This window comes from Maylandia zebra, linkage group LG11 (assembly GCF_041146795.1).
Source record: "Maylandia zebra isolate NMK-2024a linkage group LG11, Mzebra_GT3a, whole genome shotgun sequence".
NCBI lineage: Eukaryota > Metazoa > Chordata > Actinopteri > Cichliformes > Cichlidae > Maylandia > Maylandia zebra.
Window position 1 is genome coordinate 27024261 of NC_135177.1, and position 24075 is coordinate 27048335.

The 24075-nt window shown below is 37.8% G+C and overlaps 1 protein-coding gene across 1 annotated transcript in view; it reads left to right on the plus strand.

The window, feature by feature from the left end:
• grik3 (glutamate ionotropic receptor kainate type subunit 3) overlaps positions 1–24075 on the plus strand; it is a 94681-nt gene that overhangs the window by 50948 nt on the left and 19658 nt on the right. Inside the window, exons 2-10 of the mRNA XM_076890129.1 lie at positions 7473–7646; positions 7834–8091; positions 8182–8363; positions 11241–11294; positions 13820–13990; positions 14583–14726; positions 18898–19005; positions 20992–21105; positions 23671–23874. Coding sequence (XP_076746244.1) covers positions 7473–7646; positions 7834–8091; positions 8182–8363; positions 11241–11294; positions 13820–13990; positions 14583–14726; positions 18898–19005; positions 20992–21105; positions 23671–23874 — 1409 coding nt within the window. The remainder of the gene's footprint in view (positions 1–7472; positions 7647–7833; positions 8092–8181; positions 8364–11240; positions 11295–13819; positions 13991–14582; positions 14727–18897; positions 19006–20991; positions 21106–23670; positions 23875–24075) is intronic.

Here is a 24075-nt window from a genome sequence, read left to right on the forward strand (position 1 = left end):
ACATGCTGCCAGACATCATTAATTAACAAGCGCCCTTAATTTCCTCTCGTGATACTCATCATTGATTAAATGTAACAGATTCCTGGCCTGATTTATTTATTTATTTTCTGAATTGTGTGTTATAAAATGGAGCTTTGGCTAAGTTAACAACTGGTCTTGGTATTGTGTAACAGTTGGCCTCTAGTGTTTTTTGTTTCTCATAATTATGAACGAACATGTTCTTCCTCAAATTGGCTGCATTTCTGAATGTTCATGATGAATTGTGTGTGTTTTCTTTATGCTGGTCATTGTTTGCTGCCACCATTGTGAAAATGAGTGTTGCGGCACATCCAGGGAGACAGGAAGCTATTCACAGGGAGATTGGGAATCCCACCAGTGAAGAGAAAGTACAAAAGAGCAACTCTCAGAAATCCAGTGGGCGAGCGCACATGTATCCAAGAGCATAATGAACTAGTCTCATTGTTTGGGTTTCTGCATTGGTTTGTATGTAAGCAAGGGATTTTATTTTAACAAGCACAACATATCCTGCAATATGGTCTTCATCCTACAATCATTTCTATGTTCTACTATTTCTACAATGGTATAACATCGAGAGTGAATACACAGTAGACTAACCTTCTTTACTTATTCATTTTAAGATTAGTTTGATTTGGGATCAGGGAAATTAATTTAAATAATATCAACTTAATATGATTATAGATAAGGTTAGTAGGTGCCTGCCTAGACCTGTTCAGTGTTTTTTTTTTTTTCGTTTCTTTTTTTCATTCTAAACAGTAATAAATAGCAACCAGGATTATTTAAAAATCCTCCCGCAGTGCATGTGAATAAATTCCTGGAGTCAAAACCCCATGAACCTTGAAAATTGAGCTCTCTAACATGTCTTTAACCTTCTAGTTTGTCATCTATTCCTAAGTTTAACTGGGTACCGGTTACTTACTGTAACTGCTAAGGTTTTACCTCTGTAGTTAAAAGATTCTGTACACACACATCTGAAAGGGAAAAATGTGTGTTGTTTAAAGAAAAAAAAAATCCTAGTGACATTTCAGTTAAAAGTAAAACTTTGTGATAACTGGAGAAAAATGCATCTAAGCCTTTGGTTGTTTTCTGCAAAAAGACATGAACACTGATGTTAATTTTGCACTGCAAACAAATCTGACCCCAGTCACTAAAAGAATGAAATTACATTAACACACAACAACACAAAAGTGTGTCCAAGTAGTCCAGCTTTATCAGATGTGGGGAAATTGGTGCAGTCGGTAGAAACACGTTACACTCAAAACGATTTTACTGCCAAACTGGACAATGTGAAACTTCCACTTAAAAAATTGGCAAAATGCATCAAACCAAAACGAAAAATAGAAAGCAGACCTCTTTTAATGTATTTGTTTTGGCAGACTGTTATTCTTCCACTTATATCACATTATTAAAGTCAATAAATGCAGTAGATGATGAAAATATGTCTTTTCAGTGGAACCCAGATGACAACTAAGCTGGTTTGCAGGCAGTCTGCCACAACACAACAGCAGAGGGTGGGTTTATGCTTGTGCATTTGCCCACATTGTTTGTGGGCACATAACATGTGTGGCTTTCATGCTACAACATTGATTTTTGCAAGGGCATGTACAGCTAAAATGTGAAACCTCTGATTCTGACACTGCACAGCATGTCTCTGTCAGATCCTTTAGGCCCTGCAGAAGCCGCTGTACCCATAGCTTCTGTTTATGATTAATTCCTGAGCTGTTTTTGCATAAAGGCCAAACGATTAAACGCTTACGTTTATTTTTTTAGTCATCAAGCCCACAACAACCACCAGTCACTAGGGAAAAAAATGTGCATTCCCTGACTGGCTGCCGAGTGGTTTCTGGAGGTTACTGGAAGTTGCTAGTGCTGCACTGAAAACCTGTTTGCTCAATAGCAGATTGCTGCAGACACACCAGAAATGGAGAGCCTCCACCTTCAAAGTAAGAGATGGACCTTTTGAAACATGTTGGTGGCAACGGTAACGCACAACTTTTACTTTGATGGCAAACATTTTCTGTTCAGCTTAACTGAATTTTCCTTCAGTGGTCTTTAAAAGGATTTGGACCTATTATAACATAATCTCTTTTAATAAGATAAAAATGTTGCTTGTTGCAATAGAAGCTAATAAGAATCTGTAACTTAAGGAAGCTATTAGAAAATAACTTTCACACAGTGCCACTAATCGATGGGAATTAATAAGAATATAAGTGATTCAGATTCCATTATCGATATCACTTATTGATTTGATTCCTTTATTGATTCTCATTGGCTCCGTTTTGAGAGTCACCACCATTGCTAAGCAGCAGTAAAGAAATTACATTCGTCTAAATTAACTGCATGCTGCGGATCAAACGTTTGTGCGTTTTTGTTGAGGTATTTCCCCTCTTCGCTGTGATTACTGTTACTCAAAAAATTCATTTGATACACATAACACACAGAACACTTTTCTTAAAAGTAATGCAGTACGTTACTCCTGGGAAAAAGTAATTTGTTATACTACTTGTTACATAACTTTCATGTTGCCCTGTTAAATAGCTGAAACACATTATCTCATAATGACCATTTCCTAACATAAACCCGAGGCTACAACCCCACACATCAACACAAATCCCTAATGAGGACACGCATCTCCAAGATCTTGCTCTTGGTAGAATACAAAGCTGACCGCACAAAGCAAAGATGAAAACCAGACAGATGAAAACTGACTGCTCATCTGCTTGTTACCTGTTGAAGTTCAGGGTCTGGCTGCTGGGGTAGGCATTCACTTAGCTTTCACTCTGGGTTCTTGGCTAGCTTAGCATTAGCATGCTGTCTTGGCAGGTAGTAGCAAAGAACCGAAGTTGTGTTACCAGTTTGGTGCGGTTGTTTATGTCCTGGATGCAGTTTACCACTTTACTATTTAGCTGGTCCTTTTGTGCAATAAAAATAAATGTCTATATCCACGCTCTAGACTGCGTAACTATTTATGCCCTGACATGCAAAATGAAATCAGCTTATTGTAGCGCAAGTACAAGAACCGATAAGTGGGATCAATAGGCAGGCAAGAAATTGGACTACCAGACAAGTACAAGAACCGGTTCTCAGTTCCCATCTCTAGCGCCACAGATGAAACACTGTCAATCCCTAAACTTGCTTTATTTTTACTTTTTCAGCACCACTGCTAGTTATGCTTGTTTTTGCTTTCAATACACCACTAAGTTTGGGTGATCTAGTGCCATGTGCATTTTGCAATTTAAGTTTGAATCACTAGCTACAAATACATAATCTTGTGGCTTTTCAGTGCAGCTGATCCACAAAGTCCTCAAAGGACAAATTATGGAAACAGCTGCAATTAGTAGCTGATTTATATATTGTGATAGGACCTTAGAGACTAATTAAAGGCTTTTGTGTTCTTGTCTATTGGAGACATGCTAATTTGAAGCCTTTTGACTGAGAATCACAAGAACAAGTCTGAAATTCATGCATCTCAATTTGCACACGCCCACTGCAATAACGAACATTCAGTGTAGTTGTTAAAATGGGAACTTGCAAACATGTCCCTAATATTCGGATGCCTGCATCATTAGAGTAAATTCTGTATGATGCTAAAAAGAACTGCTTGTCCCTTATCTGATGGAGTTGTGGGAGGTCTTGTGCATTAAACCTTGTTATTGTGGTTATGGTAGATTTCTGAAAACGGGCAAAACAAATTATCTTCTGGATTTTCCTTCCAAGGAGCAGGTTTTCCCCTGTTTATTAAATTTGTTAGAGTGCTTCTGAGCAATGCACATTTTATCTTCTTAACAGTCAAATTACTATATACTCCAGCAATTGCTTAATGTACTCTAATGAGATTTCCCCATGAAATGGAAGGATTCATTTATTTTAATGTGACGCATTCTACCGGGTAGGTTTATGCATCACATCCCCTTGCAACTCACTGAAACTTTGTCTCATAACTAGTAAGATGAGCTTGGCTTTCAGAACTGCCACTCTGGCCACAGTAACAGAACTATATAATTGTGTGATCCAGGCACTGGGGATCTTTCCAGGGGCATCAGTGGGTCACAGGTACCATTTCTAAGCTAAGCTCTCTGCAGCCAGGTATTCTCTAGGATTAGTAAAATACCTTGTAAAAACAAGCTGGCAGGCAGCATTTGTGTGATAGACGAAGGGAATCCAAAATCTCAAACACATGCTGCAGAAAAAAATATGAGGTAAAATGAAATGTATCGCTTTGTATTCTTGGCCCACTGGCTGAAATCAGCGATGTTGCATCATATATTTGATTTCTTCAGTGCGTATCTATGGGCGTATGGGCGACAACTGGAAAATACAAAATGAAAAATTGCTATGAATAATTGATTTTCAAAGAAATAATTGGTACTGGAAAAAAAGCATATGATAACATCGTAAATCATTCAGTGTCATTATGATTATGGTTGCAGACTCAGTTTGCAGTTTATCACAGCTCTTTTTTCAGTAACTACTCTTCTGCACCATCAGCCTGTCTATGCAAGTTATTAACAACATTCATTTTTCTCCTACACATTGGAACAAAATTAGTTCCAGTAACAAAGCCAGTACGCTAAACTGGACCACTTACACTACATTTGCTCTGCTGCAGTCAGGCTGTTGTTACATTGCTGCGTGAAGCACCCGAGATGGGCAACTGTTAACGACTTAATTCTTAATTTGATTACTGATTTTCTTTTTATTTGCTCTTGCTACGTCTCCCGCTCTCTCCATTCCAAGTGTTCTGAGCATATGCTAGCTGCTTCATTAATCTGTGCTACTGTGTCTACATTTTATGGATGGACTGAGTCCCTGCAGTCTGATATATATTTACACTACCATTCAAAATCTTCTTCTTATTTAATGATTTTTCTCTATTTTTACTACTTTCTATATTGTAGATACGCACTGAAGAAATCAAATATATGATGCAAGATATATGAAATTATGTAGCAAAGAAAAAATTGATAAATAACTCTAAATGTGTCTTTTATTTTATATTTTAAATAAAAAACATTAAATAAGAAGGTGTTTCCAGACTTTTGACTGGTAGCATGGGGGACTCAGTCAGTAAGAATTTGAAAAAAATAAAATAAAATGTAAAAATTTTAAAAAAGCTATAATTATGATATGAATTTTAAGTGCAAATCAGAGATCATGACAGCCCTAGGTGGCCAATTTTAAACTTTGTTGTATTTATTTGTTCAGTGCACTGTAAATAAATATTAATATTAATGTCATGTTGTGAATGTTGTAATGTATGTGAATTGAATAACGTATTTATTGGTAAAAGTATTTCACTGTTCAGCCCTCGTACTGAATGCTAATCATTGTGTTTTTGAATCTGTAAACTGGAATTTAACTATTCACAAAATCTGTTTACTATTGTCAGACTTCGTATCTTCAACACTGGTTAATAGTCCCTTATTAATTGGATATCTTAAGGGGTTTGACATTAGCACGGACAAATCCAGCAGCTTAAAGAAATCCACTAAGGTATATTATTTTAATACAAGCATGAAATAGAGATGTATAAAAGTACAATAAAAGAATAGGAGGAAAATAATTAGGCACTTTCAAATGCTCTGCGGCATCACACTAACACAAAGCAATTTGTTGTTCCTCCTATCATTTCCTGATTGAATTGGAGCGTTAACATAGACTGGGAGTGATTATTAACTGATATCAATATGAGCCTGAGCCTTGACTCATACACCCTATTAATATGCAGCAGAAAATACTTTAAAGGCATCCTCTATTGGTGTTTAGACGTGTGTGATCCCGGTGTTTAAAAAAAGCAAAAAAAGACCTGGTTTTGAAAGGTTGTCTGTATATCTGAAATAATGGGCATAAAGTTAAACTTAAGCACTGACATTTGTAACTTTTGATGGTGGTGAGCATTTTTTTTGTTCCAGAATTGACAGAAGATGGCAGAGACTTTTCGCTTTGTTACTGAAATGGATAATATGATGAGAGTGGAGGTGGAGGAGCCATTGTCTCCATAAGCTGATGTTCCTGCAGGCATCTTTGAAGAAGCTGTCTAAACTGTCTTCTTTAAGGCTGTAGCCGAGACACGAAGGGACTTTGCTGTCTTACATTTGACAGTTCATGTTTGTTACTGTACCAATTACATATAAATTGAAACGCTTAAACTATTTAACATTAGATACGGCATGCGTCAGCTTGGAGGGGTGTTGAAATAATGTTTTAATGAATCCCAGTTAATGGAACGCAAAACACAAATATTAACTTAATAAAATGAGTTTACAACAGAAAGACTCCAGCACCAGCTTTTTTGTTATTTCTAATTGTGTATTATACAAGGAGTAGTGAAAAGGTGGATGAAAGAGGGATTTCAGCTTCAGTCTATCATGTACATCTAGGCTGCCATAGCCTGCTCTCCTTCAAAGCTAGGATATCGTTCCTCCTCTGCCAGCATCAAAGATCTTAGAATACCTTAATTGCCCATATCTCCAGATCCACTTTTTTGCTGGGAAAAACATTGCACAGTTTACAGTGCATGAGAGTAAATTTACATTGGGTGTATAATTTTACGTAGCAAACTGTGATTTGTGCAGGTGATGAATGCAAAACATAATTAAGTTCTGAACAACTCCCACTTTTCTACTCCTTTAATTTCAAAGGTGAACATTAAAGAAACATTTATCTTTACTTCTGCCACTTAACAGAATACAAAATAAAACCCATTGGTTGATAATGCATGTTACTAAAGGCAGGAGCTCTTTCTACATTTACAACCAGTTTTCAGGGGACTGGTATTAATTTTTAATTGAATGATTACATTTTTTTTTCTTTTTTAACATGTTTTGACACCAAAAATCCATCCTGATTCTATCAATCATATCAAGAAAAAAGGTATTCCAAAATAAACAAAAAATACATAATATACAGTTGTGGATGTAGTACAGGATTACCTGTCTGATACACCACCGTCTAAAGCAATACTGGACTTTGATGTTCATACAGACATGTTTGCAACTTTAGAGCAGTGGTCCTGGCCATCTGAAAATGGGAAAAATGCTTTCCTTTGAATTGTATGTAAAAGAAGAGTGCCCAAGTCCAGTTATCTGCACCAACAATGTGGTATTCGGGCGAAATAAAAGGATATCTTAATGGAGAGACAAGAGCCTGAGATATTCTGCTGCCCTGATGAAACAGCCAAACACACACACACACCTTAAATCCATTATGGCTTTGGACTTCAAACAGATATTGGGTTTTTTGCCCATTTCCTAAAAATGGAGAGAGTTGCTCCATGTTTGCTGAACAAAATTTTATATCTCACATAATGTGCACTTCTCCCATCAGTATGCGTCCTAATATTTTCTCCATTTAGTCCTACCTTAATTTGTGTCTGTCTTCCTGCTGTTGTTTTTTGATTAGATTTCAGACCAGTTGTTGTGGTGCTTACCCGTCTCTCCTTTTTTGTTTTTCAGGTGGAATTTTCGAACAAACAGACGGACCTGTTTCGCTCGTCAGTGCGGAGGAACTTGCCTTTAAATTTGCAGTCAATAACATAAACAGAAACAGGACTTTGTTACCAAACACAACATTAACTTATGACATACAGAGGATTAATATCTATGACAGCTTTGAGGCATCAAGAAAAGGTGAGTAACTTGTCTCACATTTATTCAAGGATTGTGACCACAGTGTGGAAGAAGGCAGGAATCTGGTTTGTCACACTGTCATTAACTTCATATTAATCTGTGTTTTTGATTTGAGAATTCCCAAATTCTGCTGTGACAGGACATAAGTGAGGTTCTTCTCAAGCTCTTGTCCCTTTCTCCTCTTCAGCTTGTGACCAGCTGTCTTTAGGCGTAGTTGCAATATTTGGGCCCTCACATAGTTCATCATCGAATGCCGTGCAGTCCATCTGCAATGCACTGGAAGTGCCGCATATCCAAGTGCGGTGGAAACATCACCCTATGGACAACAGAGACACCTTTTATGCCAATTTATACCCAGATTACTCATCTTTAAGCTATGCTATCCTGGACCTGGTGCAGTTTCTCAAATGGAAAACAGCTACAGTTGTATATGATGATAGCACAGGTAAACAGACTGGTATATTATAACATGTTACTTCAGTTACTTGGGGTATATGTTATATGATCATTTTTGTACTGTTTCTTGTCTGATAAGGTCTTATAAGACTACAGGAGCTGATAATGGCCCCGTCTAGGTATAACATCCGACTAAAGATCCGCCAGCTTCCTCTCGACACGCAGGATACAAGGCCTCTTCTCAAAGAAATGAAGAGAAGTCGGGAGTTCCGGATCATCTTTGACTGCAGCCACCACATGGCAGCACAGATTCTCAAACAGGTTAGTGTATTTATAAATGGTCCTACTGTCAGATCTCGGAATGGGTAGAGAAATGAAAGGATGTGGTCCTGTTCAATATATTAATTCCCATCAGATTGGTTTTGATTTAAGTTACAGAGGATTACACATGGGACCGGGATTGAAGAACAGTAACAGAAAATGCACCACTAAAAATAAGACAGCAGCAAGCTGCTAGGGAGTATGGGGATTTCCGCAATTACATTATTTCTTTTTTACATCAGTGTGATTCTTGTGCCCAGATCGCTGGTGCTGGTTCCAAAAGGGAAGCACAAAATGGACACAGCACTGCTAAAGTGCTCGTCCAAAATTTGGAACCGCTGATATGAGAGAGACTACAGGAATTTCATCAGCGAATGAAGCCCACAAATTCTGTCTGCAATAATTTCCTTCCTACAAAAATTACCCCAACTTCAGATATATGAAGGTACATAATGTTCACTTCTGAAATCTGTTGAAGGTGAGCTGGTTCTCAATAGGCACCAAGGCAGAACTGACTCGGCCTGCACCAGCGTAAAATTGGTAGAAAATAGGTGAAATTGAGAAAACTTGGATATTTGTTTCATTTGGAGGACATTTGGAATGATTTTCTTGTAATCATGAGCGGAGACTGTCAGTGTCTCCGAATTTTGGTTTTGCCCATTAAATATTTGCAAACTAATACGACACTGTGAATTCCACAAGGAAAAAAGAACAAAATCCACATCCACATTCTTATTCTGTTTGCTAAACTTTTAACTACTCAGACAAAAAAAATGCGATCTGAGAAGTTTTATTATCAAAACTGTATATAGTGTGTTTTGATTCTAATGATTGTCAGTCAACAAAGAGCTGTCACTATGATGCATGGAGCAGAGAATATGTAGGTGGTCTGATGCTCTTTGGATGTCAGGAACAGGCTGGTGGATCCCTCCACCCCCACCCCTCATTCAGTTTGCTGTCAGCTTCTGTTAACATTTTGCCAAATGCATCATCTCCTCAAAAGTTATTTGAATAACTCAGTCCACCCCAGTTATTGAGATCTAAGGTGACATATATTCGCTCTTGGCCAGTCTGCACATCTCGCGCTAAGAAACCAGTGTCCTCTTGAGAGAAGTGGTGAGAATGCTATAAGGCAAAAAAGCTCCAGACAGTTGTCTTCCATGACTGAGCTGGCCGGCCAAAGCTTTTACATAGAAATAAGGGCAAACTACATTCATTGCTGACTGCCTTTTATGTGCCATGGATCAATTAAAAAAGCTCCTTAAACGTGCATCTGTCAAAGTGTGTGCTGTACTGTATAGTACTGTGACCTTACATATAAAACGTTATTGTACTTTGCTGTGATACATTCTACAATAAATTTTTTGTGAGAATTTACTTTACGAAAAGTGCATTAGACACAAGTGCATCATATTAACTGTCAATCCCAGGTATTCATCCAAGCATTATGTTCAGTATCAATTACATGTCTGATATTTTTTCTTTAATTAATAGTTGGGCCTTTAAAATATCAGAAAATAGCGAATAATTGCTCATCGTAAGTGTCTCGAGACATTAGTGATATATTCAAATTGCTTGTCACATCAAAGAGAACAAAGAAAACACTGATGAGATATAATTTAAGACATTTTTACTTGGGAAATTACTAAAATGATCAGCTGATCTTTTTTTTTCCCTCTTTCATATGTTGACTGACTGGCTAACCATTTTACCTTCGATAAAGTCAGCTGTGCATACTGTCAGTTTGGTAAATCTTCTTTATTTGTAATGCATGGAACAATTTTTAAATAGAATGCGGTGTGATTGTCACTTAAGACTTGAAATGCAAAATTTTGAATGGATACCATCTGTGCTTTGATTAGCTGGCAGCATTCACTGTATTTATCAGCTACTATTAAGGCAGACTGGTCCATTTATACATTTACAAAAAGGTTGCTCCAGACTAAGATAATGAGTAAAAATGAAAAGCATTGAATTCATTTGTAATGAGACTTGCATCAGGCTATTCATCATTGCAATCTGGATGATGCGACTGAATTTTACTAAGCTTTACACTCTGACATGCTTTATTGGAATCATTTCTTTTGTCATAACAAAACACTCAGTCCTGTCTTTCTTGCAGCATTCTCAGATTTACAGGTTGTCCTGTCGTCACACTCGTCAGACTGGGCAGGCATATATAATAAAAGATTACCAAAATAAAGAGTAAAATAGAAGGCTGACAGGGTTACGCAGCATCGGGAAAATTACAGTTATTAATGAAAACTCCTTCTTATACTATAAAAAATAAAATAAAATTTCAATGTCATGTGTTTAGCTGTCTATAGATGCAGAAATAAATTTGCTACCACATGAGCATAACGTCTTATTTACATAACCTTGGCTGTTTTTTTTTTTTTTTTAAACAACAGATGGTACAATTAAATGGAAAACACAGCCACCATGGGAATGTAGTGCCTTTGAATGTAGATGGAGTGAAACAAGTGGCAATGATGGAGTGTTCAGATATGAGGCAAAGATTACCGAGCTCTTTTGATTGAAAGCTCTCTTGTCTGCTGGGATAACGTCACATGCCTCGAGGCATTCCAAACCATTTAAATGCATAGAAAAGCATCAAGCCATTCTGTAATTCTGTGGACCACATATGGTGCAGAAATCCCAGCAAACGGCAGCAGAATCTCACCCGCAAAATTAACAGCATGTTGGTCAACATGCTCGTTAAAACCTCTGTCTTTTCCTGCATTCCTTTAGCATTGTTTACTCTGACAATGCCGTTGATTCTAAAATGCCCTGACACGACACAATTACAGTCTTCTCTGTCCCGTCTCTACTCATTCACACCTTTCTTTCCCATCTTCTGTCTTCATATCCTTTCAGGCCCAGACCATGGGGATGATGACAGAGTATTACCACTATATCTTCACCACTCTGGTAATGTACCATGCTTGTTAATGCAAATAGAGTCTCGTTTGTTCTCATCTTCCCACCACTTGAGTTTTTGATGAATAGTGGCTAATTGCCAATGGAGTTTGGATCCAGTCCATAACATCAATTTTGTTTGACAAGCCGAAGGCATAATGGAGTCTTCTGTTTGCTGTAGTAAACACTTCGCTTTATAGTAAAGTCAACAGAAGTCTTTGAGGTAGCAGCATGGGGAGGAAAAAAAGGAAAACAAAAAAAGACAAACAAACAAAAAAAAAACCAAACCCTGCAGATTGAGATTTAAAGCTGAATGTGACTTTCAAGTTGGTACAATCATTGTATATATTAAACACACACACATATATATCCTCTTATGTACTTGCAGTTTATGCAGTCAAGCAGCCAGGTGATAGTCTATATCATTTATATTCAGGCACTCAAGAAACAAAAGAAATCGCTGCACGAAGAAACAATGAATGACTGACTGAAAGAATTTAGGTTGATCATTTAGATATGTTTAACAGCTTTTGAGTATGTAACCGTTTCCCTCCCATCATGAGTATTTTTAGCTCCCGCTCTGATGAAATGATCTCATCTGACTAATACTAGCAGACCCAGCAGGGTACCATTGCTGCTCCCTACTGCAACCCTGACTATCTGGTGACTGAATGAGAATGAATACCAGCGTGTTCGGTGTTGTTCCTTTCATTCCCTGTTATTGTCTTTGTTTCTGCCTCCCTTGTGCACTCAGTCTCTCCGGACTTGACCAGTCTGTTGTGATAATGCAATATGACATAGCGGTCCAGGCGTGATGTGTGTCATCTTTCATGCTCAATAGCGTGTCAATGACATTGTTCTGCTATGTGCCATGTTTGTATAGCAAACTGGTTGGTTTAATAGGGAATGCAAAATGTCTTTTCATCGCCGGTGCACTAGTCTGTGTGTGTAAGTGCAGCAGTTTCCTGGCTTGTTCTCTAGCAAGATATTTACTTGAGGATTAACTGAAAAACTTTTATTTGATATGATTTTTTGCATCAACAATATTTTTCACATAAAGGCACTATATCTTTATAGAATCAGAGTGCGATATCTATCTAAAGCTGCAATATACTGTCATATTGACAGACACCCCATTAAGAAGATTATACCTTGCGGCTTGATTTGATCCAAAATGATGAATACTTGCATGGTGTACATGGCAATACAATTTCCTCTCGATGGAATTCACTGATGTCTGTGTTTTATCTTCTGAGGTGAGGGAAATGCCGACTTATTAGAGCATGAAAAGGTAACAGCAGAGTGGTATCGGGTAATAACTTCCTTGTCCTTTGAAATGAGTCTGTCATAGCTCCCGCATTGCCATAGCTATCTCTGAGAACCTAAAGACAAGAACTTTGTTATGTTTGGTACCTGTACAACACTTCTGTGTGTATATAGATATACATTGGGGTTTTCTGGTAAAGAGATAATTGTACGGTTACACAAAGTTTGCATAGCATATGTGTGCGTGGAAGGCAGCAGTGCAAAATTCAGACTTGTAACAGATTGCTTTTCTGGCATTGCAAAGGGGCTAAAGCAACCCCTTTTCCAAAAATGCAGTGATGTGTAAATCATTGCATTGTGTGCTTGTAGCAAAATCAAAATGAGGGCAACAATAAAATCTCAGCGTTTGTTGTCATTGTTAAAAATAAAGACGTATTATACTAAATTTTCTATCCCAGTATTTTTGGATACATAGATTCAAAGCTAAAAAACCTTAAACCTGATCTGCTGTACTTTATTGCTGTACTGCTTTCTAGTGGGAAGGGGGGGAAAAGATGAGAAATATTTCAGTGATTCAGAGCAACGACCGTTTTTTAGTAAGTGTCTTACACGCTCTTGTTCTCCCAGCACTAACCCCACAGGGTGCTAATGAAATATCTATGTTCATCCAAATGTCTTTTCCAAGCCCCCTGGCCCATTCTGACACGACATGTGTCAACATGTGACTTCACACTTCAGCTACAATGGCTTCCCCAGAAATTGCAGTGGCTCAAATTGAATTGCTTTTTGCTTATAAGGTACCAAGGGAATGCAAGTGTTGAATTATTAATATTCATTTTTTTTCCTTTCCTTGTTCTTTAATTCTTTCTGAGCCACAAGCAATAATTAGAGTCTTGCCAAATTACAAAAGTACCTATAGAGATCTATTCACATAAAAAAGCAAAATACATCCTGAGCTTTTAGCTTGTGCACTTGGTTCATCATTTTGTAGGAACTAAAGCAACAAAACAAACAAACAAAAACAGTTAACAGGCTGGCTTTAAAAGGATTATCCAGCAACAAAAGCTATTTAGGTCTTTTGAGGTTTGCCTTATGATACAAATACCACTTTCCATGCCATACTTAAATCCTACTTTATTTCACCTTAATAAAGTTATCGCTTTAATCAGCTGCTGTGACATTATCTTTATGTGTGGGATTGAATAAATACTTAAAGACGCTCAGTGGTACTAATTAAGAATCCACTCTTCATTACTTCTGTCCCTCAAAAGGACCTGATGGCCATCGACCTTGAGCCCTATCGCTTCTGTGGCGTCAACATGACTGGTTTCCGCATCCTCAATGTGGAAAACCCTCAAGTTGCTTCCATTGCAGAGAAATGGTCAATGGAAAAGCAGATACCACCTAAACCCGATTCAGGCCTGCTGGAGGGCATCATGACGGTATGTGGTATATACTTTTGAAGTCAGTCTTAAAAATCTTTAATCTTGTGTGGTTTGGTACGAAATTACTCTTTACCTCAGGAATTATCTCTGCAGTAAGCTCTTTATTTTGGTCTTGTGCTTTACTGCTAGGCTTCAGCAATGACTGAAAAAAAGACAAAGAAATTCATCTTACACATGGCTATCCAAAATTATGTGTATATAATAAGAACCAATTATCCTTTGAGATGTATTCATCACTCTTGTTCAGTTTAGTTATTGGGACATTGTACCTTGATACATAGTATATTTTTAGGAAAACAATAGAGATGTAATCTTAATAAAGCTCTTTTGGGGTAGAGTGGAGCAGGATGCTTACAGCGTGAGTGCACCAGCCACACACACACATAAAGGAAACGGAGACCATGTTTATTTTTTACTGTTCTCATCAGTAGTATAAATAAGGCAAGCAAATCAAGGTTGAAGGTTGAATTATTAGTTAGTGTATAATTGATGTGAAAATAATAATAATTAGTAGTAAGACTAACGGTGACTCAACTGTTTATGTCTTTGTAGAGTCTTTAGCTGAAACAATGTTCACCCCTTATTCCAGACAGATGCAGCTCTGACCTATGATGCAGTCCACATTGTTTCCGTCTCATACCAGCACGCTCCTCAGATGACCGTAAACTCACTGCAGTGCCACCGCCACAAACCCTGGAGATTTGGAGGCCGCTTCATGAGTTTCATCAAAGAGGTGATGGGGCATTGGCCTGTTGATATTTGATATAAGTGTTTATATAGAAACATAGTGACTGAGTGGTGAAAAGGACTACGGTGAGCAGAGTGAGAGCCATGTAGTCGTGTGGGACTTGGATATTTACCCAGCAAAATCAATCTTATCCACATACAAAGTGAACCAAGACTTGATAGACACATCAAAGCAGCATTGTTGTCAGCTTTATAAATTCCCTGTATTCATAACCTATTTTCCAGAAAGCATGTACTGTAACCTTTTGAAAACACAACTTGTGTAATCGTCTCTTATTTCATCTAACATGAGGCCCTGACAGTGCCTCAGAATTCAAAGACGAGTCTGTGCAAAGTGAGAGATTAAGGGTGTGCAGAGATGCTACTATTTGTATCTTCATTTGTACAAACAACAGAATCATTTGTATCTGTGTTTTTCACGGGTGTGGTCGTGTGTGGTGGGGAAGAGTTGAAAATGTCAAGTTACATTTTTCTCACTTAAGAAAATAACTCCAGTTAAAGCAAATTTGAATGACTGTACACAGGCTTTACTTTCTAAAGAAGATTCTACAACTGTGGGAAGCCTTTTTTGGTTATTTGGCAAAATGGATGTGTTGGTGGTGTTTGATATATGGTCAATATTTGTGACCAGTTTGTGACTAGTCCTGTGGTCAGCTTTGGTCACTTTTCTTGTAGGAATCTCAAACACCACTATGATAACGGAGAGGAAATTTTCTATGTACATTATAATAACTGACCTGATACCCATTCACTCTTTTATACAAGAAAAGTATTCTGTTACGTAATGCTGTTCGATATAACGATATATATCAGATGACGATATAAAAACGTCGATCGTTTCATTTTACGCTATCGTTTGTTTCGTGGTGTTGCAAAATAAACTATTTACGACAATATTTTTTCATCGTTTTGATGGTCACTGTAGTGGCTATATTAATTTCTTAAAGTTCTCTCTTTCTCTTATATTTAATATAACCACACTACGGACGGAAAAGCGCCTGTTTTATGCATTGTGGTTAGCAACAACGATGGTAACAGCACCGCGTGTCCGCTTGTTTATGTTCCACATAAACCTTTCACAATAAAGCTCAAGATCCTGTTGAGACTTTTCAAAATAAACTGAATCACGTGAAAGAGCAGATTATTTACGGATGAGAATAAAAAGAGCCACCAGGTGCTAAAAAATAAACTTTAGACTCAAACGTTAGAACAGGCTTTTCCCCGCAGCACGCCGTGTAATGAATACTCACAAAGAAAACGGCGGCCGTTACAACTTATGTCTAAAAATGTATAGTTTCATGCATCTGTTAAAACACTGGACTCCAGCTACATGACGCGCAGCTGGAAACACTTCACGCAAGACGAGCTGCCCGAGATTCGCAGAATTTACAGAAAATGTTACATCTGTGTGATTTATAATGTTATGGGACAATAGAATTCTTATATCGGGATATGAGATTTTGGTCATATCGCACAGCCCTACTGTTACGTAATTACTTTTCCTAAAAAAAATGCAGTATGCTACTTAATTACTCCTCAGAGAAAGTAATTCAATACACTACTCGTTATATTACAGTCATATTACTCTGTATACTGACTTGAAATGAACATAACTGCCAGTTAATGATATAATCCTCAAGTTACAGTCCTACACAGCGACATAAAATGAGGACGTACATTATGTTTCTTTGAAATTTGTTAAACCCAACGCTGAAAATAGGTAGGACAAAATCACAATAGAGCTGTCATTGTGGATGGTCACCTTCACGTGTTCCCCCCCAAAAAACAAAAAAAAACATGTTCCCTGTGTCATGCTGTTTCACTTACTCCACTTTGCCTTTAATAAAAGCAGCAAGGGAGCAACGAGTAAACAGTCTCTCTCATTAATGTATGTCCACTGATCTGTATCTGCAACCAAGCTGCAAAGAGAGGGAAGAGTAGACGTGTATAGATCCTTGTGTGGTCCATTTGTTGGGCAGGACAACCCCAAATACAGAGTATCAGTTGCCACTCCCTTTCTAGTCTAGATTACCAGGAAAATTAAGTGCAGAGAAAACATCATCTGGCTTGCAGCCTTGTTCAGTGATAAGCACAAGTGGAATTGGGGCTCCAAAGGAAAATAAGTATAACCTTTCTTTGCCCTAATGCATTGCTTTCAGAAAGAAAGTGGGGGTGTGTGGGAGGTTTTAAATGGCCACGACTTGTAGCTCCTCCAAGACTTTGCTTCACCAACAGATGGCATACTTGAAAGAACAAATTCTGGTCTGGTCTTTCTATAAATGGTAGTAGACTCCCAGTAAGCATTCAAATACAGTGTTATAGCCAAATCATCATCTGACTTTGCTGAACAGGAAACACTTTTTTTTGTTTCAAGTGAAAATATAAGGTGGTATGATTTTTGAGTTGCCTGGAGATGCCTTTTTCTTAGTGGCAGGGATAGCAGTGCATGTGCTTATGTGTCTTGGACTTCCCAGCAGTACACTTGAAGAGACCTGAAATTATAAAGCACACTAAGACTGTATTTGCAGTATTTTATTTTCACAGATATCTGAGTTCAGTTCATTTCATTTTAGACGACTCTGTAATTAGAAATTGGATCATTTGATTCATAGAACAAAGGAAGACGGGTGAAGATGGGTAAACTGATGAGTGAAACATACATAAAACGGTGTAACTGTATATTAAGCAGTTTTAATTAAAGCTAATTAGTTTTAATTAAAGTTTTTTAATTAATTAATTAAAAGTTTTTTATTGATTAACAGTACTGTATTATTACCTTTTACTCACAATGTTGCTGTTTTTAATCATTTAACAACACTAGGAATTTACTACATATACTATGCACTGAAATGTGATATATATTCTGTTAGTTTTTGGCTACACGTTGCCAACTGGAACAGGAGCTATAAAATCCCGCTGCTGTTTGAGATGCAGTAATAGACACAATTCTCTTTGCCTGCAAAGTCTGCACACCCTATATCTTACAAACGTCTGGTGTCTGTGTGTGTCTGCAGTATTTAGTTTAAAAAAATGCCAGTGTTAGCCATCTTGAAAGGATTAAAGTAAATTCAATATTATTACATGATTGTTCTTATGCAAACATCGTAAGTCTTAGGTTATGAAAGCTTAAACTCAGGCCTAATTTACACTTACTTCAAGACAGGAGTGTGACATATTCTGAAGGTCGACTTCGCCCTTTCGATGTGATATGGCTGACGCATTTATGTCACTCTCTGAATTAGAGCTGCTTGAACATACCACCCACCTATATGGCAATAGGCCAGTGGGAATGAGGTATGACAGTGTTTGGAAAAGCAGAGTGCCACAAATTTTTCCTTGAAGCCTCAATATTCTCACGTTCTGGCAAGCTACATGGTGGTTGGACAGCTATAGCCTGTAGTGTTGTCACAGTTTAGATTTTAAACATCAGAAAAGTGTTTATGATATGTAAAGATTCATTACCATGTACAAAGACCCTTTAAAAAAAACCTTACAATGCTGTGGTGTACACACTGGGGTGCAATCGCAACCATAAAACTAAAAGAGACAAAAATAAAATGAGTAGAGTTACTTCCTGAGTTTTTTATGATTGCTGCAATGGTCTGAGGTATGTTCGTGTATTTAGTACGGGCCTGCATGTATTTGCCTGTGCACACGTCTGTGGAGGTGGCAGGTATCAGGGAATCATAATAGGGGGCAGTTGTATGTTTTTCCCCTCATGGGGAATCAAGCAAAGGGAGACGGTTGTTAATTAACTCCATAGTCTGAAGGGAAAATGCGTTGGAGGCAGTGAAATGTAAAATGTAATTAAAAAAGAAAATGCAGCCTGTGTGATTTGTGTTTGTACTTTTGGTTCATGTCTGCGTGGGTGTGAATTTGCTTTCCGTGAACGTCAAAGTATGTTGTAGTGTGTTCTGTTGATAGGACTTAAACATCTTTCTCCGGTTTGTTGTTTCTTACTGTTGTTGACGTACCTTGCACCTTCTAGTTTTTGAAACATGTAGGAGCGGTACAATCAAAATATTATATACAGGTATATGGGTAGATGTGTACTGTATATAGGTGTCAGAAAGTAGGTATGCAGTAGCACTAAATTCTGGAAACATGGGTAGTTTGAGCTCATGCTGGGTAAAATATGTAGATATTTTGTCTTTCAGTCCCACTGGGATGGTTTGACGGGTCGACTGTCCTTCAACAAAACAACTGGTCTACGTACAGACTTTGACCTGGACATCATCAGTCTAAAGGAGGATGGACTTGAAAAGGTAACTATTGTTTAATGTAAATCCTTGTTAGATGAGGTGAAACATACAGCAATGTTTCACGGCAAGGAGTATATAAAATGTAGAATTTTCATCAAAAGAATATATAAAATTGCTCATTAAAAAATATATATATATATATGCATATTTCTGATTTTTTTAATGTTGAATACACGCACACTTGGCAATATCATTTACCTCCTAACAAGGAAGCAAATTGGCTGTTTCAACATAAGCATAAGTTAGTGGATCATAAAGCAAATTGGATTAGGGTACACATTAGGGTGTTAATTGCTGCCTCTCTTAATGATAATTTGAGGTGATGCCCAAAATGCTGTTTGGTGTTAATGAGCTGTATAAACATGTTTCACACAAAAAGGGGGTGTGGGGGACTAAAAGGTTCCTACTGTAGAACTTATTTTATTATACTGGAAGGCCTCTGGATTACAACAGCTATTCTCTACTAAAAGGCTTTCATACATTATGAATACATCAAATAGGGATAAGTCCCATTATGACTTCTTCAAGTACTCCCTAAAGGCTCAAGAATATATAATAGCAGGGGCTTTTCAGCTTGTAACTCCTCTGTTCCAGAATGAAGCTTGTAATACTGCAGCTTTGAAATGATTCTTCTTCCCTCTTTTATTGGCATCTTGTCCTGCATGTGGTCAATTAAGTTGAAGCGCAGTCATCTCCTAAAAGTATTTGATGCCATATTAGTGCATTCTCATTGTGCATCTGACAAATCCCACTCTAATGCATGCTAGGGTTGATCCGGCAGCATGCTGCAGATTGCTGGAATTTTTTTTTTCCCCTTGTATATCCGTGGAATCGGCTTTGACTGTTTGAGCCTATTAAGATGTGGACTTTTTTCTCAACTAATCCATTGTAATTGAATATTAGCCTAAGTTTGAGCTCACGCTGGAATTATGAACAGGTTCTCAGACTACCACTTTCACTCAACACTGGCATGCTCAGGAGGGTGAAATAAATGTAATGCTCTCCGTGTGGATGCATGAGTAAATAACTTTTGAATCCAGTCTTTTGCTAATCATGAGCTAATTGTAATTGGGTACAATTAGAAAGAATTTTGCAAAGCGGAAAGCATTCAGATATTTTTAAACCTCTCTCCTGGAGTCCTGTTTGGTTGTGTGACAAGCTGTAACTAATGTGCTTTTCAAATTAGAGCATATGCCTTTATCTGGATTAGGCAGGGAGGACATTAACAAACATTTTTCATGCTTTTTTTCTGGGGTGGGGGTGGGGAGCAAGTTTTTAAATGGATCCACCTCAAGCACAAATCCCAGTGAATATTAAAAGCGCTGTCTCTAGTAATAGAGAAAGAGGGAAGAATGGGAGGAGGGTTTGGTGGAGAGCTCGATTTGCAAACAGAGATTGTTACCGACAGCCACAGGACTATTTGTGCTAATGATATGTTCCAGAGAGTGTCTCTACAATATGCAGAGTTTTTTTGCTTCAGGGCTTCATGCATGTATAACTCCTTTTATTTGTTCAAATCTCTTGGCTTATATGAGGCTGTACAGCAAAATTACTTTCACAATGCAGTCCTAATGGCATCCCCATTCTCCAACTTCATTTAAATTTACTGTGAGCTTGTTGTAATATTTGAAATATTCAATATTTCTATTGGTTTAATACACAGTCGTTTCTGTACACATGTTCATATTACATAGATTCTACATTTATACAAAAATGTTTTGATGTGATTTCATTTATCTGACTTATCGCATTGCAGTTCATTGTTCCAGTTTCTTTGATTTACCCATAATGCTTAATGCTTAACTAACCCCCTACTCCCCAAAATATACTGGCCTGCTGATAAAAGGTGACTCAGCCAATCATCTAATGCTGCCAGAGATGTGTTCAGCCTGGCACTAATGTGGGAGATGGTTGCCGGCAGAGTCTGCTAAGGTCATTGCTGATCAACAGAAAAAGAACACTTAGCTACACACTTTTCCTTTTGCACAGGTGGGGAAGTGGAGTGCGTCTGGAGGTCTTAACATCACAGAAGTGCCGAAGCGAAAAGGGATGAACATCACGGATTCTCTGGCTAACCGCTCCCTTGTCATCACCACCATCCTGGTAGGTCACCTGTGTTAGCCTGGCGTAAAATATGCCATACCCTTCATACCTTCCCAGTTGTCCGTCTTATAGATAACACATTGCAATCCAAGCCTTGCCATATATTTACTTCTTTTCATTCTGTTTGGTTCACTGCAGACTAGAATTCTTCAGGCGTGCTTTATACTGAATATACTGCACTATAAGGAAGAGAAGTGGCTGCTAGATACAGTAATATGTTGTACTGACAATTCTAAAAATAACACAAATACTGACACAAATCATAGATATGATAGTAGATTTTTTTTTTTATAGCAAAAGCAACTACACAACACAGACCTGTCAGTTTTGAGAAGCCCTGGGGCAAAGAAAAAAAAGGAAACAAAAGAGTCAGTGCTACAATAAACTATTCCTGAGAATGCATTAATTACATGTTCAGATAGAAAGAACTTGGCAAGCCCTCCGCCAGATCCACATTACCTTCATTTGTACAGTATTGTAGATTCCCAGTGGTATGTACTTAACACTGTCACTGGCTGTTGGGGTCTTTGTATAGCTATCAGGAAGGTGCTTGCCCAGATGTTCGCCTGTACACCCCTTTGGGACAGCTACACAAGCTACAATGATAAACACTGTTATTAAGCCTATATTGGACTACAAAGCTATAATTATGAGAAGTGAGGTCAAGGTGGGATATAATTAATGCCTATCAGGTGGCATCTATGTTAATACTGTCTTATACAGGAGACATGAAACAAGGATTTTAGTGCTATACTAAAATATACTAGCACTAGTAGTTACAGACTCATTTCTGTGAGAGTGGTGTAGATTTTGGATTTTTTATCTGCACTTCATTTTCTTCTTAAAGAGTATTTCTAACATTTTCCAACATTTTCCTTAATTTGCTTTTTCTTTGGATATCATTTGTTTAAGATCATAAAACTGACTATTTTCAAAATGCCGAAGAGAGCTCCAGCTTTAATATCAATCTCACGTCTTAGTGTAATGGCATTGCATCAAACTGATTCCAGTGAAGCATGGAGAAGACGTCTGACAGCTTTATAGTGATAACTTCGTAGAAGAGATTAAGGCACTTAATGTGTTTTTCCCCTTACATTAATTGTTTGCACTCCATTGCCTGTAATGTCTCTGCGCAGGCCCACCTTCCTTCCCTTTCTGTTATGCACGCCCATGCTGCGATTGTGAGCATAGAACTGGTATAAACACTTTGCTTTGAGTTAAAACCTTGGGGAATAGCAAGAATTGGAAGGCTAGAAACAGATGGTAATGACTTTCTCCCTTAACATGCAAACTTTTTGATCAAGTTAATTGGACAACTTGAGCAAAGTTTGCTGCTAAGCACTTGCTCTCAGAATGCATTGTCATCAAGTATTCATAACTTATTATTTATTTAAAAGGTCATCCCGATTGTAATGTCCAAGTAGCTTCATATTTTGTAGACAAACAAAGATCTTGAGCATTTACTGAACACTTTTATGGGCATGTAAGTTTAACTAGGATGCGTAAAATAAATTATTGCCTGCTTGATACTCGGGTTGCTTTACACCTTCTTTTACAGACAACTGAACAGAATTATAAGTGTAAATTTTTATTTTTTATTTTTCCCACCCCTCATTTTCTCCTAAAATAACTTTCTGGGGGACTAAAAGAGTACTGTGACTTTTTTTTCCCTCCCCCTTCTTGACTACATCATTTTCTTTAGTGCTCTACCAGCTACAGCTGAGGGAAAAAATATAAAGAAAGGGGTCACCTTCGATAGAGAATCAATTACCCTACGTCTGAGCTCAGTTTGTAAATTATACATCTTGCTATTGGAGGCAGTAAATTGTATTACAGCTTTTGCATAAACACACCAACATGTTTTGAAATGCACAGTGAGATATGCTCGTCTATCTGGCAGAGAAATGGTAACAGGCACTAAATAAATCATTTATGAGCGGTTCTGCGTTAGTCATTGTCACTGCAGGCATCAGCTCAGTTGCTCTCCCTTGGAGGTTGGTGACAACTGATGAAGGCAACACAGTGGCTATGTTCCATTACACTGCTGCATTCTGTTCCTAATCAAGCTTTTATACAGCTTAAATTATGAGCATCCGGGCAGGATATTACAGGCCAGTAAAGAGTGTCAGCTACCTGACCATAAAATAAACGGTGCACCAGCTATATAGGTCAGTGAGTGGGAGACAGTAGGTTTAGCTATTTGAACACTAACTAAGCTCATTGGTAATATAAATATTCCTTCTGTGTGCATTGCCATCACTATAAGAATCACTAGATGCTGATATAAATACCTGCAATATAAATTTTTTACTTTACATTACCATCTTGTTTTAGCTCGGGTCCCGTTTCTTTAATACTTCAATGTAGGAACAACCTCAGCCTTCTTTCATATTTTACCACTGCCTATATCCACACTGTGTACTTGAATCTGCTGTCACTGCCTGTTAAATGCAACAGCGACTCGTCAGCTCAGATCACTTTGCTTCAATTAGGTTCATGTGCTGAAACAAATTGAAAAAGCTGACCTCACCATTGCTTTTCATTTGATCTTTTTGGTCTGAGCAGGAGGAGCCATATGTCATGCTTAAGAAATCTGACAAGGCGCTGGTTGGGAACGACCGTTTCGAAGGATTCTGCATCGACTTGCTAAAAGAGCTGGCCAACATCCTGGGCTTCACGTATGAGATCCGTCTGGTGCCTGATGGGAAATATGGCTCCCAGGATGACAAGGGCCTGTGGAACGGCATGATTAGGGAACTTATAGAACATGTAAGTTTTACTCCTTGTTGACGTCTTTTTTTGACCAGAAGCATTATATGCTCATATGTGCATAATAGATATATAGCTGTAATCTTTAAAAGACAAAACAAAGCAATAAAAAAAAAGATACGCCTACCAGAACCTCCAAAGCTTAAGACAAAATGAGGTATGTGTTTAATAGAAGCAAAAACAATCAAATTTGTAATTTTA